A 21013-nucleotide genomic window follows, 5' to 3' on the forward strand; every position below is an offset into this window, starting at 1 on the left:
GGGCCCGGGGAAGGCCCAAGTGCTCCATGCAAGGGAAAAACCTGCCCTGGGTTTGTTATAAATAACTAGGTAGTGTTGCTTTTGCTATTATGTATTGACTTCTGCAATCTATTCTTAATCACACTGATTTCGATAGAGTACAGTTTGTAATCACTTTTAACTGCTTGTGCTGTAGTATAATTTGTCAGCTTTTTGTGGCCAATGCCCTGGCCCCTGTGTAGCTCATATCCTCAGAACATCATTTATGGATGACATTTTAGTTTGTGGACAGTGTGAAAGACATACATTATAGTTTTGGCTTTTGAAATATATTAAAGTGAATGCCATGTGTTGTGCATTAGAATGTTAACTTTTGCAGAAGTAGCTGTAGTTGTGAAATAATAACTAATGCTTTTATTTTTGTAAATAACTGACAATAACACTTCAGAGATATCTGTGAAATAGCTGATGTTCATTTAAAGAACTTGTGGAAATAGCTAAAACCGTCTGAATGGTCAGATAACATTTAAGGAAGGGATGTGATAAGGACATTGTCACTGACCCTTCCACTGTCAATAACTGTCACCTGCTGAAACCACAGAACAGGGGCCCTTGTGAGGGAGTGACACACAACCCTCAAAACAGCAATCCACGATTCCTGCACATGCTCTAAAACGGCGAGTTGGGGGTCAAACCAACCTAAAGAATTCCTGGAACAAGTAAACGAGTTCAAAGAAATATTTGAATGTGTATAACATTATGAAGACGTATTTGAACAATACAGTGGAAAAACTAGACAAGAAGAGTTGCTGTGGTTAACCAGTGTGGCTCTGGCCATCGCCAAGCACCCAGCGCTGTTACTGATTTGTCCCTTATTATTCCTTATTAAACTTTCAAAAATTCTAAAGAGTGAGGCTCCTTTCTCACAAAACCCAAGGTGCTCACCCCTGCTTCTTCCCCCAAAGCCAGGATTTGTCAATCCTAAACTTTGTCTGGATGGAGGAGAAGGAGGCTGCGAGGAAAAGGAAGATGCACTGGTGTGGAGGCACATGGGAGTCTCAATCTCCCACCCGTGGGGGACTGGTCCCCAAAAAGAAGAAGAGATTTCAAGGTTATGGTGAGAAGCTTTCTTCTCTCATAGATCTTTGCAGGCGCATGCTGATTTCTGGAAAGTTATGTTACCCCATTGGCCCATTGGCCTAATTACCCTAGTTCAACTCATGTTACCCATCTTTGGTTAGTCCCTATAATGTTCTCCCTCTCTGTCCCTCCATTGGCCCTAATTTACTCCATTCCTCTGCCCCTGTTTCCCTATTAGCTGACCCGACCCTTAACCCCTCCTTTGCCCCATTTTCCCCCATATCCATTGGACCCTGACCCTCAGCTCCACCCTCACTACCCCATATAAAAACCCCCTGTGCCCTCAGCTTGCACCCTGTCTTTGTCCCTGGGCCCTGTTCAGCTCTGTGCCCTGTTCCTGTACCAATAAACCCAGTTTGCTGCGGATCATACCCAGACCCATCCTGCCAACTTTGTCAGCTTTATAAAGCAGCCGTGAGCTTCGGGCTCCGGAGTGCCGGACACTCCAAGGGCCTCGGCAGCGCCAGGACGCTCCAGGCTGGGACAGCCAGGCAGGGCAGGAGGAATCACTGCTCCTTTTCCCTCTCTGCTGCTCCATCTCCCAGCCCAGCATCGCTGCAGGACAGCCTCACTGCCAATGCCATCCTGCCAGGGCTGGACTGGGGGGATCTCCTTCCCCTTCCCTCTGCCATGGAGGCAAATCCCATCTTCTCCTTGTCCACCCTCCTTCTCCTCATTCTGTCCTACATCCATCCATGTTTCTTTCCCATCTCCTTCTCCCTTGTTCCTTCTTGTTCCTTCCTTGTGGCGGGCTGCGGGCGGCCGTGGCTGGGCAGCGGCGGCATTGTCGGAGCGTGTGTGCGGTGCCGTGAGCGGCGGCAGCGGCCGGAGCGCGGTGAGGCGGCGGCGGAGCTCGGAGGCGGCCGCAGCGCAGGTGGGAGCCGCGCTGGGTTGTGCGGGGGCTCGGGGCTGGCTGCGGGCCTCGGGGGCGGCAGGGGACTCGGGCGGGTTCGTTGTGCCGTGTCCGGCCTGTGTTGCCGCTGGAGTGAGGGCACTGCAGGAGCGGCTGCTCGTGGTCTCCTTGCGGCTGCTGCCTCGGCAGGAGCCGCTGCCGGAGCAGCGCTGTCTCGGCCCGGTTGCTGTGGCTGGGACAGAGGGGGCTGCCCCGTGCCCGGGGCTGTGCGGGGAAATTCCCGTGGCCGGAGGTTTCTGTGCCCAGAGGAGACAGAGGAGTCCTGTAAAAGTAACTTTATTGCTGAGCAGAGGGAGAGGCCGTGGGGCAATTCCCGTGCGCTCTCTGCCATTGTTGTAGTTCGCAGCCTCCTTTTTATCCTCATTTTCCCGGCCACATCTCCCTCTCCCTTTGCCCACTGGCTGAGGCGCTTGGAAGGTTCAGACCTCCCGATCCGCCAGCTGCATGTCCTTGTTAATGTGCACCCCCACTTTTGTATAACAGCCGACATTCACGGCTCTGTTAAATCTTTACTCTTCTGGAAGTTCAGAAATGTAGCGGGACTTTGTGTGAGCAGCAGTCCATGTTAATTAGTAACATTTATTGAAGCTGGTGGTTTCGCCCCTTACTTCCTTATCGACGAGTCCCTGGCCCCTCGCTCAGCTGCTGAATGAGCTGCACTCTGAAGGTGTGGAGCATGGTAAAAAGATGAGAGTTGCTGTAGCACATCAGAGGAGAAACAGCATTCGTTTAACCCATGGTCTGTCAGGGAGCCACAAAACCGTGTCCACTTCCCATCCTTTTCACGTTTGGACCAATACATGAGCTGCTTTTTTTGTTTCCGTTGTTTTGTTTTTCACCACGTTTCCTTTGTCTTCTATTTGCCAACAGCAGGTTGAGTCATTTAATTCTGCACAAACTTCTCTTTTTTTCTGCTAACAGATGATCTGATCCCATCCCATGGTTAAGTGTTGTGTTCCTCATTTCAGTGGATTGGTCAGCAGGAAGGTCAGGAGCTGGAGCTGTCTGGTTGGTTATTGCAAGGGCAGCTTGTAATCTAATGATGCCATTGAAATGAGAAATGGGTTCTGTGACTCCTGATATGAATTGGTTTGGGTTCCCAGGGTGTTATAGGATTTGTTCTGCTGGCCTTTTAGGTTTTCCCCATTTTTGGCTGCTCTCCAGCCAGGGCTGCATCAGTTAGCCGCTTTTCTCTATTTAAATCATCAACTAATTGGATTCCCAACTGATTTCCCTGAATTTTTGGTAGCAAAAAATCCCCAGTGCTCTAATATACCCTATATAACACAGACAGTGACAGCACATGTTGGAGTGGGCAGAGGGATGATTCCCCCCATTTGTTTATAGTGAAGTTTTCCCAACATTCTCCATTTGCTGTTTCCCTTTGCAGCTTCACTGGTTTCTGTTGCAGGGTCAGATATCCTCCCCCTGGGCTCTGCCTTGAGCTGTGCAAATTCCATCAGTGCCAGCAGGCAGAGCTTGGGGTGAGGGGCAGAGGGAATCAGCCCAATTCCTGCCCCGGGCAAGAGACCCAGGTGCATTGTCCACACTTTGCCCAGCAGTGTTCATTTGCATTTCTAAAGCTCCTCTGGAGGCTGCCTGGAATGGAGCTTCTCTTCCAGGGCAGCTATCTGGTGAGTCAAGTGTGGCCCCCTCAGAATCTGCTGTGTTTTAAAAAAAAAGTTTAACTATTTATGAGTTCAAAGTATTACGGTTAAAGCTCTTCAGTTCTACAAATGCACCATAAAGGAGAACTTGGAAAAACACAGACCAAAAATTGATTCTCACACTTTTGTCCCAAACCTACCTGACAATATAAAATGGGATTATTATGAAATTTTTTTCTCATATTGTAATTTTGTCACTGAAACTGCAGGGAAAACAAAATTTTTGCAAGAATCTCTTTAGCGTTAGAGAGTCAAGGCATTCCTTGGTTCTGGCCAGGATGTGCAACAGAAATAATTTCTTTCACAAATAGCCCAGCTGTGCAGAGAAAATCATTCCATACCATGTGAGATTTACTAGATTTTTCCTATACTTCACGTTGTCTGGACCAATTAAATCCACTGCTTTAATGTTCATTGCTTCCAAGTTGTGTAAGTTTTTAGTATTTGGTTTCCTGTTGGACCTGGATTTCTTCCCCTCTGATGTGAATTCAGTCCACACTCCTGGATTTCCTTCTCAGCCTTTTCCAGCCCAGGTGTCTCCACCTCTGCCGGGGGCAGTGTCTGGGGTAGCTGTTGGTTGCTGTTTGCTGCTGGGCAATGTTGATGTTTTGTTGCTGGTCGTTATCTCTGTGGGTGTCTTTTGGGCTGTTCCCCGTCTGTTCAGATGTTAAACTCATCTCCCTTGAGTGGTATAATATCCCTTAAATAAAACCTTTAAAATTCCTATCCCCAAGGCAAAGAAAACCAAGCCTGAGTAGAGAAATAAGGTTTAAAAGAACCAAACACGGTACATTTACAGCAGTGCAGTGGCAGGCAGCCCAGAGTGTGGGTGTCAGTGAACCCCACAGTGGAATTGTGCCGTGGTGTTCCCCAGCAGCTGTGGCAGTGCAGGCCCAGTCAGCGCTGAAGCTGCAGCAGTGGCAGCAAGGCTTGGCCCCAGTGGCGGGAGACGGCAGAGGAGGGTGGCCAGGATTGCAGAGGATTCCAGGTGAGGATCTGTGGGCAGGCGTGGGGGCTTGGCCCGCTGTGGAGCCCTGGCTGCTGCTGCGTTGCGTTCAGGGCAGGCTCAGGGGCGGCCTCCCATCCTCCTGCTGCGGGCGGGAAGTGCAAATCTCCGGGGCTTCAGAGCCCTTGAGGCCAGGCTGAGGGGTCCCCCCCCCGTGTTGAGCTGTGCTGGCAGCTGTTTCTGGCCTCAGGGACACTTGGCATGGGCCCCATGGCCACCAGTGGTGCTGCTTTGCACTCCTTAGGCAGGAGCCGATGTCCTGGCTGGGTGTTGGCAGCAGCAAAGTGCCAGGGCAGGCTCTGTGCCAGCCCAGCTTTCTGTGGGAGAATATCCCTTGATATCTGCTCCAGTGGTTGCTGAAGCAGTTGAGAATTGCTTTTGCCCCCCTGTTAGGTGCCATGGTGTCAGCAGAAGATATTGAAGCCTTCCTCCTCAGGGCATTTCAATGCCAAGTTCTCACAAGCACCCACAGCTGCACGGGTTGAGCTGAGCATGGGGCGGTGACCTGCGCTGTGTCTGATTCCCCTTCCTTAATAACAGCCTGTCTTGTAGCTCTTTTCCCTTCTGCTGCCCTTGCAGAGCCATCCACAAACACATTTTCTCCCTCAGGCCAGGGAATGTCCCATCATCAATCTGTCCCAGCCTGGATCTGGAGCTCTGTCCCTTGAGTGCAGTCCTGGGTTCCTTGCCAGCCCCTCTCCAGGCTGTTCAGACAGGAGGCTGGGTTAAACCCTTGCCCTGTCCTCAGTTCTAAATCCTCCTCTGCCATTGAACAAATTTCATACCGTAATAACCAAGCCCTGCTCATCCATTTAGAGGCTCTTTTGGTTGTCAGACCTTTAACTTGAGGCCAGACTTGAACTGCAGGAGATCCTGTATAGAGTTAAATATTTTAGCACAAGAATTCCTTTGGCAAGACCCTGTTTAATATCCACCTATAATTCAAATTCTTTTTCCCTGTCTGGAAGGCCTAGGAAAACTGCCTCAGTTAATCTTCATTTTAACCCTGGAAAATTCTGCGTTTCCTCCCCCTGTCCATCCATCCAGTTTGTTGACTGGCAGGATAGGAGTGTTGTTGAGAGACATCCCTGGCTCCAAAAGCCCTGCCTTTAACAGGGACTCAATACCAGGCTGTGAGCCCTTCCTTGCCTGTCTTGGAACAGGGTATTGCTTGTCCTGGTTGCTTCAAAGTAATTTGTAGAGGCTCCATATCTAATTTTCCCTCTTTCCCTGGGGCTGCCCACACTTTGGGGTTCACTTCAGCATGGGCCTTGTCAGATTTTGGCACAAAGGTAGAACAGAGCTTGCCTCTGTATCCCTTTTACAGTTGTCCTGGTTTAGGACAAATTAGGGGAAATCTCCAAAAGGGAATCCCCCCAAAAAACAAACCTCCAACCACCCCTCCCCCCAATACCGGGTTCGGGAAGGAATTTCTCAGAGGAGCAAAGTGGAAAACAAAACGTATTTATTGACAAGTAACAAAAGAACACTCCCCAACACAAGAGAAAATAAAAGAAACTAGGCAGTGTTGTGGAGGGCGCTGAGCTTCTCTCGCAGACTCCGGGGATCCCGGACGTCTCAGGTCAGGTCCAGAGCCAGTCCAGTATCTTCAGGGGAGGGTAAGAAAGAGAGGACGAAAGAAAAGAAAAAAAAAAAAAAACCAGCGCAGAAAGCAGAAAGCAGCAAAGGGAAAAAAAAGGCAGCTATCAGCTAGGCCTAAGGCAGTAGCAAGCAAGCAAGCGGGAAGCAAAGCAAGCAGGCCAGCCAGCCAGCCAGCAAGCAAGCGGCAAGCCAAGCCAAACAGCCGAAAGCGAAAGTGCCCCAGTCCCCCTCACTCCTCCCTCCCCGCCCCACCACGGTAAGATGGCCGGGGGGAGGGGGGGGAAGAGAGAGAGAGAGAGAAAAAAAGCACAGGTGCCAGACACAACACATGATACTGGGATAAAGGCTGTCACCCCACGACACAGTATTAAAATCCAGCTCTCAAATTCCTTCCTATTTAATTACAATCACAGAAGGAAGAAAAACCAATTCATTTATTTCAAACCTATCCCCCCCAGCTTCTAATAGTAGTTGAACAAATCATACCTGCTCATCTTTCCCACTCATTTCCCTTCCCCTTTACGTCTAAGTTTCAGAGTGGATTGAGAGGCCCCTGTGTCCATCAGGAAATGCCTCCTCTCAATGCAGACCCACCCTGAATGTTCTCAAGGGCTCCAGTGTGGAGGGTCCCTGGTGTGATGGGAGCTGTGACAGCCCTGCCAATCCATGTCCATCAAGGGGTGGACTTGCTGGTCCTGAGGGTGCTGCTGTCTGTGCTTGCAGCGTCCTTGTGCCCTGCAGCTGGAGCCCTGGTTCCTTGCCAGGGGCTGTTTGGGTGGGCTCTCCCCTGCCGAGGAGGGCAATGCCTCTGCCAGGTGCTTGTGGCCGAGCCGTGCCCTGGGTGCTGGGGCCTGCTTGGGCCCTGGTGTTGATCCCTCAGGGGCTGTAGGAACTGTGCCCTGGCCTTTGCCTTCAGCTTGGCCTTTTGCTGCTCCCTTCTTGCATTCACCTGCTGTGCCTTTGTGCCCAAGTGCTGCAGGGCCTTCTTCTGCCCCTCCTGCAGCCCCCTCAGTGCCTGTGGGTGCTTGTCTTGCTTTACAAGAGAGGTGTCTGCTTGGGAAGGCAGAAAAAGCCTCTCTTGGAATGGAGAATGCAAACCGCCTCCATCTTAATGTTTAGAATAGTGAAATCAAGGGGCTCTCAGGCAAAGATATGGGAATAGGAATACCAGTTCTTTACTAGTGTGTATAATAAAGCAAACAAACACCAACAGCTGCGGCACTGACAGCAAACAGAGCCCGGACCCAGTCCCGGCCTTTGGGCTGCGGCGCTTTGCCCTTGGGTGCAGTTCCGGGCACGGCCGGCAGGGGCGCTGGTGGCTCCCGTGGGGCGGGGCAGCGCATCCCTCCCATGGGAACCTCTCTGAACGGAAATAGAGCAATCACTTCATCTAACTCTTTCACTTTTTTACCTTCTATATCCTTTCTCCTGTGTTTTGGGAAAGAATTTGGAGAGGGCTGCCTTTTAACTGTGCTCCTAGTGTTTTGATAAGGTGCTTTCTCTATAGAGAGAGAGTTTCCCTGAACAGCTGGAGCTGTGGTTACCAAGGGGACGTAACTCAGAGCAGGACGGGGTCAGGGGAGGATATCCCGCCGAGGCTTGGTGGGAGTGTGGGCAGGGTCTGCTGCTGGAATCATCAGAGGGGGATCTTCCCGTGGAGCCCGAGGCGGAGCGTGGGTAACCCCCACATGGCTGATGGTGGCTGATCCGGCAGCTCCCGGCAGAGCAAAGGCAGGTGGGAGAGCCCGGCAGCAGCGGCGGTGCCCAGCGCAGGTGGCACGGGCAGGGCAGCCGGGGATGGGATGGCTGGGACCCCCCCTGGGTGCGGTGGGTGCAGTGACCTCGGAGCAGGCGGCAGGACAGAGCAACCCCCATCTTCCCCAGCATGGCCGGCAGAGTGGCCGCGGGCCAGGCAGTGGGAGCAGGGCACACAAATTGAGCGACAGCGCCGGGGCAGGTGGAGCTGCCCTGGGCAGTGAGGCCGCACCTGGGATGGAAACCGGGGCAGGCGGAGCTGAGGCGGGCAGCGAGCCGGGACCCGGGACAGGTGCCTGGGCCGCGAACGGAGGGGGCAAGACCTGCAGAGGATCCCACTCTCTTTCTGATTTTTCCTCTTGTTCCTCTCCCTTTCATTTCCCTTGTCTTTTCTTGTTTTGTCCCCGGTGTTTCTGATACTTCAAAGATTTTTATTCTCCTGAAATCTCCTGTCTAACATATGGCATATTCTCTTTCTTCTAAATTAAATGGGTTTTTTTTACAAATAAATCCAGAGCCTAACAAGTCTAAACTTCTGCTTGGATACTTTGAAATGGTCAACGAGCTAACTCACAACCTACTAATGTTGTTTTTGTCATCATGTTTTTATTTATCCTTTGGCAAATTAAGCATCTTCAGTTATTTGATTTGCTACTCCAAGAATCCCCGTGCACCTATAGTTCCTTAAAAAATGATCGCACTAAGCTTGAGTACCCCAGTGAGTTTTCTGATGCAAGTCTTCTAATATTTTCCTAGAAGCACATTTTTATAAATAATTGTCTTCCATCAAGATGTTTCCATTTCCTGATTTATCTTTTTCACTTCCTATCTTGTTTAATTCTTTTTTCGTTGCTTCCCTGAACTTTGGAATTTCTAGTTTTTCCTTGTTTGGAGGTAATATTAACATAACTCTTTCAGCTCCATTTTCTGCTGCATCCTTAGCTTTGTGATGTTCCCCCAGTTTGCCCAGTTCACCTCTCCTTTGGCCCGGGCCAGGTTCCTCCCGTCCACAGAGGCTGGAGCAGCCTAGAGCCCCGCGCTGCCCATCCCGACCTGTCCCGGCTCCATCCCCGCTCCTGCCGCGGGCTGCGAGGGCTGCGGGAACGGGGCACCGAGGGTGTGGCTGCTGCTGGGGGAGGAGGAGGTGGGAGGGAAGGGCAGGGATGAAGGGGGAGGAGGAGGTGGGGTTAGAGGGGAGGAGCAGGGGGAGGGATCGAAGTGCAGGGATGAAGGCAGAGAGAGAGCAGCAATGGAAGGAGGAGAAGGAGGTGGGGTTAGGGAGGAGGAAGAGGAGAAGGGATGGAAGAGCAGGGGTGGTAGAGGCGAAGGAGGTGGAGATAAGACAGAGGAGGATGGGGGAAGGAAGGGGAGGAGCGGGAGGAAGAGGGAGAGGAGGGACAAAGGCAGATGGAGGCTGAGCTGAGGGAACCACGCTGTCAATCCCTGCCTCAATTCGCAGCCCCCACCTGTGGGATCATCGCCCCCCATTGCGCCAGTGAGCGGGGAGAGGGAGCTCGGCCCGGATATCCCGTAGTGTCCCTTGGTTGGGTCTTTTGGTGGATGTTTGGAGAATGAAGAAGTCCAAGGCTGAGCAGAAAAGGCCCCTTGGGGGGACATCGGGGGGTGGCGGTGGTGGTGGCGGCTGCCAGCAGAGGCAGCCTGGAGGAGCAGAGCCCTGTGTCCCCCAGGAGCCCAAAGTGGGGAGCCCAGAGAGGGGGGAGCGCCGCCATTGGCGGGAGCCTCAAGAGCCTGGAGAGGGGCAGGGGGGACTCCTTGGAGCCGCTGCAGCCCAGAGCAGAGAATGAGGGGAGAAGGGAGCCCGGGAGCCCAAACAGCCCCGGCATCCCAAAATGGGGAGAGTGAAGCGGGGGAAGCTTTTGAGATTGCTGGGACTGCCAGCAGCCTGGGCAGGGTGGACACAAGGCACAAGGGGGACCCCGAATCCAAGCGTGACCCCCGAGTAGCTGGGACAGGGGGGAACCCCTGAAAAGCAGAGGTGAGGGACCAGGGACGGGGAAGTCCTGGGAGGCTTTTTCAGGGCTGAATCTTGGTGTTTGGGAGGTGTTTCTGGAGCCCAGAGTGTCAGTGACTTGTAGAGATGGACTCAAGCAGAGGGAACTTCAAACTCAACATTCTCATCCCTTTTTTTCCCCAAACCAGGATTTCCCTTTGACAGCTTCTGGGAGGCTGCGAGGAAGAGGAAGATGCCCTGGGACACTGAGGAAAGTGAGGAGGAAGTAAGTGTCTCTGGATTCTTAAAATCAGAGGGTTTTGGGAAAGCTGCAAAAGACAAGCCTCCGAGACATTAGAACTGATTTGAGCTTTGCAGCAGCCATAAGATTGGTTAGCAGAATAACTATATAAGAAGTAGAAATTAGGGAGAAATAGAACAATGGTCTGTGCATTAACGCTTATCTAGAATAACTCCCGAACCTGTGGAAAAGTGTATCTAGCAAGATATTGGGAAGTTCCAAGCTTAATAATGGAGCTCTGTGCACTGTGTTTTAGGGCTTAGAAGCAGGTATTGTATTTGAAATAAGCATTGTTTTACCTGTCAATGTGCTTATAGTGCTTGGATAGAACTACTGTCAATATGCTTTTGCTTTGCATGATTGGTCAAAAACCTTTTGAACTAAGTTTTAACGTGAAATTCTTTTTCTGCTACCTGTGATGTGAGCTGCTGACATCTTCCCATTGTCATAACCAAGTAATGAGACAGATGTTGGAAAATCACACAGCTCAGGACGCATTCCTAGCAGTCCAGTCCTGCTTGTGATTTGTGGACAGCCCCGAGCTGGCGATGAGTCCCCATTTCCCCTCTGTGCTGCTCCATCTCCCAGCTCAGCATGGCCCCGGCTGCAGCTCAGCCCTGGGGGGATCTCCTTGCCCTTGCCTGTGGCACAGAGGCAAATCCCATCCTGTCCTTGTCCTTCCTCCCCCAGAGCAGGAGGGAGCCTTCCTCTCCCCTGAGCATGGAGAGCAGGGAGGACAAATGCCCGCGGCAGAACCTGGTGGAAGAAGCCGTTTTGAGCGGCTCCACGGTGCAGGAAGCCAATGGGGAGGAAAAGCCCCGGAGATGCCGCACGAGGAGGGGCTGCAAACGCAGCCGGCAGGGATCTGAGGGGGAAAGAGCCAGCCTGGGCCGGGAAGGCGGCCGGAGACGGAGCCAGAGCTCGGAGCTGGTGCTCCATGAGCAGCTCCATGATGGGGAGAAGCCCCACACATGTGTGGAGTGTGGGAAGAGCTTCAGGTGGAACTCCAACCTAAACAGACACCAGAGGATCCACACTGGGGAACGGCCCTACGAGTGTGGGGAGTGTGGGAAGAGCTTCAGCCGGAGCTCCAGCCTGATCAGCCACCAGAGGTCCCACATTTGGGAGAGGCCCCATGAATGTGGCGAGTGTGGGAAGAGCTTCAGGCACAACTCTGTCCTGATCCAACACCAGAGGATCCACACTGGAGAAAGGCCGTACAAGTGTTCCGAGTGTGGGAAGAGGTTTCCGACCAGCTCCCATCTCCTCCGGCACTATCGGATTCACAGAGAGGAGAGGCCCTTCCAATGTCCCGACTGCGGGAAGGGATTCAAGCACAACTCCACCCTCGTCACCCACCAGCACATCCACACTGGGGAGAGGCCCTACGAGTGTCCCCAGTGTGGGAAGAGCTTCTCCAGCAGCTCTAGCTTGACCTGACACCAACGGAGACATCACTAAGGGAAGCCCTGCGAGTGCCCCGAGTGCGGGCAGAGCTTCGTGCGCTGCTCCAGCTCCATCCCCCACTGGAGGAGGCACTTTGGGCACAGCCCTGGTCACTCACATTCCCTGTGATCCATGTTGGGAACACACCTGGCTGTTTCTCCTTTTGGTTTGGCCTTAATTTTCCTCTACTTCACCTTCATCCTATAAAAACACCCAAAACTGGGTTAAATGAAGGAAATTGATTGAATATATCTGAAGTTCCATAATTTCTCAGTTGTTTTAGAGGGAATTTAGGATTTGGGGATGCGTTCTGTGTTGAGTGCTGCTGTTGCTAAGAGGAACGAATTTGATCTCACCCTTCTTCTGTTTCTAAGAACTCCTCCCCTGACCCAAACCCCAACTCCACCCTTTGGATACCCTACAAAAGCTCCACGGCTCTGCCTTTGCCCTGCTTTTGAGGGGTAAGAAATGGATTCCCAGAGGATCAGCCCTTTTCCCACTGGATTCATAGAGGATAAACCCTTTCCCCCCGGATTCCCAGAGGATCAGCCTTTTGCCATCGGATTCCAAGAGAATCAACCTTTTTCACTGCATTCCCAGAGGATTCTGACTCTCACAGTTCTTTTTTGTTTGTACTACTGCATTTGTATTTTTAATTTTTTCTAATAAAGAACTGTTATTTCTACTCCCATATTTTGCCTGGGAGCCCCTTAATTTCAAAATCTAATAATAATAATAATCATCATCATCATCATCATCGGGAGGAGGATTACATTTTCCATTTCAGTGGAGGCTCCTCTAATGGGGAGACACCCCCAAGGCTGGGCCATGTGAAATAGTTCCTAAAAGATGTAAATTAGTTTATGGATATGCATGGGGCTCTATGAATCTGCAACAGGCTGATGTAATTAAAAACACATTAATTAAGGGGTGTCCCCGAAAATAACTGGGGGTCTTGGTGGCCATAACAACCTTTGGCCTTGGTCCTTTTCTCCCATTATTGTTGCATATTCATAGACTTTTTGCATATCCATAAACTGCTGTACATATTCCAGGAACAAAATTGGCTTCATCCTGTTTGGAGGTCCCACCTCCCTCCCAGCTCAATTTGGGGGTCCCATTATCCATTCTCACCTCAACTGGTGGGGTCCCATCCTCCTCCCGGCTCAGTTTTGGCGTCCCACCCCCCTCTTTTCACCGCTTTTCCCTTTCCGATCGTTCCCCCAATCCCCTGCTCCGTGTTTGGTTTTGGGGTCTCCAGGCCCCTCCTGCTCCGTTTTGGGGTCCAACCCCGTTTTGGATTAATTTGAGGTCCCCAGCCCATCCCGACGGTCACCTTCCCCCCCACACCAAATTCCGCTCCTCGCAACTGATGAGTCATCAGCGAGACACACTCTGATTAGCTGGAAATTACCCCGCGCCATCTGTGATTATTTACTGCAGTGAGAGGCCTTGGTGTGTGCCTGGCAACTGATGAGTCAGAGTCGGGCCGGGCGCTGATTGGCTGAAAATCGCTGGGTGGGGCCAGTGCTCTTGAGTTTCTGCCCAGCAAGTGGAACGTCATCAGTGCCACGCATTCTGATTGGTCGGGATCTGTTTTGGGGGCAACAGGAAGAACTGCAGTTACTTGGGGTTTATTTGGGTTTATTTAGGGTTTGTTTGGGGTTTATTTGGGGTTATTTATGGACTATTTGGGGTTTATCTTGGGTTTTACTTGGTTTATTTCTGTTTATCTGGGGTTATTTGGAATTATTTGGGTTTATTTGCAAGTATTTGGGTTTGTTTGGGCTTATTTAGGTTTGTTTGGGCTTATTTGTAATTATTTGGGGTTCTTGGGGTTAATGTTGGTGTATGTGGGATTTTTTTAGGTGTGCTTGAAATCATTTGGGGACTTTTGGCTGTAATTTGTGGTGTTTTTTGGGGGTTTTTTGGGGTTATTTGGATTTCTTTGGGGTTATTTGCGGGACTGTTAGATATTGTTTGGGGGTTCTTGGGGTTATTTGGGGTTTATTTTGAGTGTTTTGGGGTTATTTGGGGTATTTGGAGTCATGTGGGGTCAAAAAATCCAGGAATGTTTCTCCTGCAAAGCACGGGAATTTTTCCTTAAAAATCCAAGAGTTTTCCCCAAAAAACCGGGACTGTTCCCTTAAAAATTCTGGGCTTTTCCCAGCCAATAGAGGTGCGTCCTGCCCCAACCATCCAATCACCATGCTTCATCTCCCAAATTAACGAATCATGGCGCACCCTGTCCAATCACTGCCTGTCTCCCCTCAGGAACACCGGCCTTCCCATGCCTCCAATCCAACCAATCACTGCACGCCTCCTGTCAGACACACCCACCTTTCACGTGCTGAACCAACCAATCACCGGGCATCTCCCCTCAGAAATGCCCGCCTCTCTTTCCTCACTGGGCATCTCTCCTTGGCCAAGCCCACCTACCCAGCCCCTCTCCTGTCAATCACCGCGCCCTCTAAGAAACCAACCAATCATCGGGCGTCTCCCCATAGCAGCTCCTGCCCTCTCCACACTTCTCTAGCCAATCAGAGCCGAGCCCAAAGTGGAGCCCCGCCCCCCCGGGACCCCCTCAGGGACCCCCGGGAGCGACCCTGGGCTCGGGCGGGTCCTGCAGGAGGCGCTGGAGAGAGCGGGGGAGGCGCTGGGAGAGGACGGGGGGCTCCGGGAGCTGCTGAGGAGGCGCAGGGACAGGTGAGGGGTCCTGGAGGGGTCGTGAGGGGAATTTGGGAAGGGGTCTTGAGGATGTTTGGGGGGGATTTGGGGAGGGTCTGGGGGGAACTTGAGGGGGTTTTAGCGGGGTCTGGGGTAGCTGGTGGGGAATTTGGGGGGGAATTTGGGGAGGGGTCCTTGGAGGGCGTCACGATCCGTCGTCACGGACGGGTTTTGTAATGGTTCGTGGATTTGATGTGAGGGTGCAAAAAGAACCGACACGGCAAAGGGGCTTTGCAATGATAATTGAAACAAATGCACCTTTATTGAATGAGCACAGCAAAATGTGATAGAGGGATTAAGGGAGAGAAAAAGAGAGAGGAAGAGAGAGACAAAAGAGAGAGAGAGAGAGAGAGAAAGAGGGGATAGAGCTGCCAAACGTAGAGACAAAGTCCTTTGGTCCAGTCCAGTTGAGGATCCACCTGTTACGTCGGGGAGATCTCGAAGTCTCTCGCTAACTCAGAAGTTTTTATTATGATAACTCCATTGGAAATTGCGAGGGGGTGATACAGATACAATAAGGAATAGATGTAACAGGTAGTCCATGCTCTCAGCAGTAAATGAGAGCCATTGTCTTCTTGGTGCAGGGGTCACAACCTGCAGGCAAACATCTCGCTTTGGTCAGCTTGCCTCCCCCACACACCTGCCCCGGGTTGGGGGTTTCAGTCCCAGTCCTTGGAAGGAGCAGAGGGGCCTTTTCACATGGGGGTTCCATGTCTCAGTCCTTGATGGAGAGGCTCCTTACATCTCAGTCTGTCACGGCGGTTGTAAAGCCCAGGTGAGGGTCTTCTGTGGGGGGACCACCTGAAACTCAGGAGAAGTCCAGCCAGGCCGAGAGGTGGGACAGCTCCCAAGGCTGTTGTTGCACAAAGGGCATGGCACCCCGTTCTTCTTCTCATTGGGCTCACTGTAGGATACAGCAAACACCACCTGTGACAACAATAACTTAGCACTGTGCTCTCAGGTCTCAGGCACATGACTTTCTCCCTTGGAGCCAGAGATTTCAGACAGGGGGATCTTCTCTTCAGTGGTTCCCCAATGACGATCATGAGGCAGATGAGGGAAAATTCGGACAGACTCTCACATGACCCCATGACTCACGATTTTCTTGAGGGATCTTCATCAGCAGAACTCTGGAGCATCATTGATGAGTCTGCAGAACTCGCTGTACATTGGTAGTATAACCCGGAAAAATAGGGACCACAGGGAGAGGAAAAAGAGAGTGAGAGAAGGAAAAGAAAGGATAGGAGAAGGAGGGGGAAAGGGAAACTATAAACAAACATAATATTGATTATCATAACAATTTTCACAAATGGTTGATTAATTAAAACAATATTACTTTTAAACAATAGTTAAATGGTTAAAACCAGTCACAAATAATCAAAAGCAAAAGCAATCAACCCATAGTAATACAAGCATTAACTTTAAAAAATTATTTTCTAAAACAATTCACTAAAAATCGAATGTAATTTCCACAAAATCATAAATGGAAATCAAGGATTATTCCAAAACACATAGGCTTCATTCATAATTGCCTTGTGTCAAATGTCATGGGGATGTCCACAGTGTAGAGGACATCAGCCAAGTTGTGTGCATTAACTATAGACATCAATCTTGTCAGCTGTTCCATGCTCCAATTAATAATGAATAGGACTACTGATAAAACCAAACAGAATTAGTATCAAAAGGATAACAATGGGATGACACTGTTCAGGACACCTGTGTGTCCTAGGGTGACGTTACGATGCTTGTATCCCCATTCATATGTTCTGTGGCTTTAAGACTGTCTCTGTAGTGTGAAAGTTTTGTTTGGGTTTTTCTTATCAAGGACACGGAGACTGGGCAGTGCACAGTTCTGCTTTCGCCTTTTTGCTTTGCTCTCTCTCTCTCTCTCTGGCTCTTACTTCTGCTTCAATTCTGCTTGCTTTTGCTCCTGCTCATTAACTAGTTTAGCTAAACAGTCCAAATTCCTTCCTGGACTGTTTCTCCTTTCCTTTTTTCAGCTTTCTCGAACCTGCTCCAGACTGGGACAGGAGAACACTGAGAGTTTGCACCTTGTGGCTGCAGCAGCTGCCCCAGCACCGGAGGGACTGAGAACAGAGTGACCACCCCCGAGAGAGACTTTCTGAATTTGTCACCTTTTTCAGAGCGGTGTCATCTGGTATTGTTCATTCTGTGTGCTGGGGGTGCTGTGCCTGTTAAATAAACAGGTTCTTTCCCCTTCTCTCTGAGGAATCCTTCCCAAACCGGTTGGGGGGAGGGGCCGTGTGGGTTTGCTTTCTGGAGGGGCCCCCTTTGGAGATTGTCTACCAAATTTGCCCTAAACCAGGACAAAATTTGGCACCCAACACGTGGGGCTAGAGAGTGAGTGGAAAAACCCTGTTTTGAGTGCATTTTGGTTGCCATTAGTCTGTGTTTGTATAAAGCAGTTAATAGCCATGCTTTTTGAATTCATAATGTCTGTTGGGGTGAAGGCTTGCATGCATTTCTGGTCCCTAGGGTTTTTTGAGATTTTAATACCTCCGTTATTGGAAAAAAGCTCCCAATATTACCAGTTAGATTGTGCCTGGGCCAGTCTGACCCTCGCTGCTGGGCCAAAGGCAGCAACTGCGGTGTACCACCCCAGAGATACCTTGGCTTGCTGGTGGTTGCAGCTGGCCACTGAACAAGTCCAGGCTTGTTAGGAACCCCGTTTACCTCAGGAGGAGTAGCTTCAGGCGATGGTGAAGAGAAAAAGGAGAGGATTCTGCTGGAGGGTTTAATGTCCAGAGGTTTATTCCATGGTTACAGAGGTCTGAACGTGAGGAACTGCTCCAACAGAACCACGGCCGCATGGTCTCATTCACCTTTTAAGCTCAGGGACAGGGGGAGGGGAGGTACAGGTGAGCCACCAACCAGGTGAGAGGGGCAGGGTCTAAGGGGAAGATGACACCCAGATAGGCCAATGACCTCTGGGCATAGGGGCATCCTTTGAACTTGACCAACCACACGACGCCTTGCTGGAATGTTAAGCCTGATTGACAGGACTCACTCAGCATGGGGGCAAGGGGGAAGGGAGAGAGGCAAGGCACACCTGGGGGAATGACCTGGAAGGCCAAAATGGGACATTACAGCACACCACAACACTCCGTGGTCCCTAGGTTTATTTTCTTACCCAGAAATAGCTTTATATTGTCCCTAATATGTAGTTTTTATAGCCGAGGGGTAGTGACCAGAATAGCTATCCTGCTGGGCTTGGTGGTAATGATGTGTAAAAGGTTTATAAACATGCTGGGGTCTGCTCCAGGTATGAATGGTTCATGGCTATGGTTATGCATCCAGTTTGTTAGAGAAGGAGCAGCAGGGGATCAGGCATTTCAGCCTTTGCTTTCCTTCTTCTCCTATGAATCTATTGCATCACTATTGAAGGATGTTGAGTTTCCCCCTGAACGTTAAAGAAACCATCTTTCTGGTATTGAGTCTATACAGCCTGCTGCTTCTCTAGGATGAGGGCTGAGATTTCTAGATGGGCTGATGAGACCCCTGACTCAGGAGTTGACCCAGGTGTGGAAAATCCTAAGTGGTGTGGTGTTATGGTTTGACACTGGCACAATGCCAGTGCCCCCATGAAAATTCCCTCTCCCTGGCATCTGCTGTGAGGTGGTACCCGGAAATAAGCAAAGCAGGCTCCTGCTTAAGGAAAAAGGAAAAAAAGAACTTTATTAACTAAACTACAAAAAACTAAACTACAAAGGAAAAAAAAAAAACACAAGGAAAATGAAAACTACACAGAAACACTTCCCCCTCCTCCTCCTACCAGATCCCCAATACATTTACATTTCCCAAAATTATCCACACTCGGTCTGGCACCACCCTTTAGGAAATCAAATCTTCAGCTCATGAAGAGTAGACGGAGTCCTTCCTTGTACCATGGACTTCTTGTCACAATTAGCACCGCCCGGAGTCCTGCTATCTCGTGACATCTCCTTTCCATGCCAAGATGCTCTCACCACCAGGCATGGGGTGGGGCAGAGGCCTGCTTTCAGGGTGGACTTTTTTAAGGATGCTTCATCTCGTTCCAAGCAGAGCACAGTCTCATCTCTAGGACCTTTGTCCCCCCCATTTCTTCTACACCCCCTGGGGCCGAGGGGTCTCAACACCGGACTCTCTTGGCTCCGAGCCTCCGCTTCCCCCTGCAGTGCAGCCTCTGAATCACCAGGAAACAGTCCATGGATATACAACAAAAGAGTCCAGCAAGATTGCCACTCCATCTTCCTCCATTCCTTCAACATCTCTCTTTCTCTTTGCCAGACCCCCTTACTGGCCTATTTCTTCCTTCATCCTCCACTCTTATCCCTTTCCTAGAAAAGGTAATGTTCCGTGAAGTTCTCATTATCCACAAGGTTTAAAAGCTCTCCCAAGCGGCTGGGCTGCTCGCTGCCCCCCCCTTCTCCTCCCAGCTGTGCTGCCGGCACATGATATCAAGTTTCAAGGTAACAGTTCAAGCACAGGCTGCATTCTCTCTCTGTCTCCAAAAAGGATGGGGGGGAGGGGGGGTAAACAGGTCGCTCGGTGCCCCCTCCACCCTTCCACCGGGTCCGGCCTACTGTAGATGGGCCACGTGGCTTTCCCCTCCCCCAGCCCAGCCAGCAACTGGGCCGGGGGAGAGACCCAACTCCTTCCCGCCAGAAATCCAAAGAGGGCTCTGAAGCAAAAGAGCCCTGCTTTTAACTCCTTGGGTTTGTGGTCTCCTGAGGTGGATCCAATGCCCCACTGGTCAAACCAGGTGCTCATCTTAAAATCTGAACACCCATTGGTGACCACAGCAAAAACAACATATCCCAGATGTCCCATTTCCGGTCAAACCACGACATGTGGGAAATGGGAGGATATGGGCCAAATCCTGAAGGAATTCTCTGACCCTATAGTCTGGGATTTTCCCCATGAGCAAATTCAGAACCCAGCTGAGGTGGGGAAATATCTGAAAGAGAAGTACCAGGATGAGCCTAAGGAGAGGAAGGTCATTGCAGTGAGCTGGGCCCTGGCTTGTGCTCATCGCTCACTGCTAGATCCTGTCGGGCAGCAGACAGAGGCAGGGGGGCAGGGAGATAAATCAGCAACTATCCCGGTGACTCAGGCTGCAGCCAACAGCCCAGGCTCGAAGCCAGCAGCTAAACGAGATAGTAAGCTTAAGCCAGCAGCTAAGCCAGAAAATAAGCCTCAATCAATGGCTGTTGTTGCCAGTACTAGAAGTGGGAAATGCATGAACAAGACCAATCGACCAGTGGATGATGAGGATGATGATGATGAAGGAGAAGGAACCTCAATGCCTCCTGACATAAAATCAGGAGTCAAAGCAGCAGGTGCAAGATCAGATGCAAATATTGAGTCCTTTTCCCTGAAGGACCTTCGTGGCTTGTGGAAGGATTGCATGTGGGGACGGGGTCTGTTTCTATTGCTGGTGTGACAGGGGGATCACAGGATTTTACTTTGGTGGAAGCTGAGGTGAGGCTGACTGGAAATGAGTGGAAGAAACACCCTATTGTGACTGGCCCAGAAGCCCCATGCATTTTAGGTATAGACATCCTCCGAAGTGGCTATTTCAAAGACCCAGAGGGACTCAGATGGGCATTTGGAATAGCTGCTGTAGAGACAGAGGGTGTCAAGCAGTTGAACAGCTTGCCTGGATTGTCAGAAAGCCCATCTGCAGTAGGACTTATGAAGGGAGAAGAGCAACAGGTGCCAATTGCCACTTCCATAGTGCATTGACGACAGTATAGAAGAACCACTCGAGATGCTGTGATCCCCATCCAAAAGATGATCCAAGAGCTGGAGAGCCAAGGTGTGGTCAGCAAGACCCACTCACCCTTCAACAGCCCCATTTGGCCTGTGCGAAAATCTGAAGGAGAATGGAGATTGAGATCTTTGATCTTACTTGCAGGGAGGTGTACTTGGCCTTCTAGAGCAGAGAAGGTCAGTCCGGCTAGCTGAGGTTAAGGCCGACACCTAGCTGCATAGTCTGCCAGCACCCCTCGGTGTTGTAAGGCCTCAGGCTGTGCTGGCTGCGGACTGGATCGCTGCTAAACGACGAGAAGGAAGGAGCTGGACACTCGCCGGGGGGCTAAACAGGTTTATTGGAAAGCCTACGATGTATCAGCGAATGACCCAGAACAAAGGGTGCTTCAGGGTTATAAAGGGAAGGAGTGGACCCGGGAGGGGTTTACAGAAGACCAATAGAGGGAGAAGAGGGGATGAGCTTAACACAAATGACATAGTGGAGAGCCCAATAGGTACCAGGTATGGGAGGGGTCCCGGGACCACAGCCAACCACAAACCCCAAAGAGGAGAAGCTTCTGGAATACTAGGAGTGGGAGGGCGATTGACTTGACCCAGTGTCCTGGTTTAGGGCAAATTTGTTAAAGAATCTGCAAAGGAGGGCCCCTCCAGAAAGCAAAACCCACACGGCCCCTCCCCCCAACTGGTTCGGGAAAAAATTCCTTGGAGAGAGGTGGAAAGAACCTGTTTATTTCAGGCACAGCACCCCCAGCAC

The 21013-nt window shown here is 50.9% G+C and overlaps 1 protein-coding gene and 1 pseudogene across 1 annotated transcript in view; one reads left to right on the top strand and one right to left on the bottom strand.

The window, feature by feature from the left end:
- The window catches only part of LOC131093390 (zinc finger protein 883-like), a 49379-nt gene extending 37376 nt beyond the window's left edge, over positions 1-12003 (top strand). The window contains 1 exon segment of the mRNA XM_058040542.1: positions 11334-12003. Coding sequence (XP_057896525.1) covers positions 11334-11889 — 556 coding nt within the window. The 3' untranslated portion in view covers positions 11890-12003.
- Positions 1-21013, bottom strand: part of LOC131093378 (zinc finger protein 208-like) — a 496041-nt pseudogene that overhangs the window by 429548 nt on the left and 45480 nt on the right.

The sequence above is a fragment of the Melospiza georgiana genome, chromosome 25 (genome assembly GCF_028018845.1).
Source record: "Melospiza georgiana isolate bMelGeo1 chromosome 25, bMelGeo1.pri, whole genome shotgun sequence".
In the NCBI taxonomy this organism is placed as follows: domain Eukaryota; kingdom Metazoa; phylum Chordata; class Aves; order Passeriformes; family Passerellidae; genus Melospiza; species Melospiza georgiana.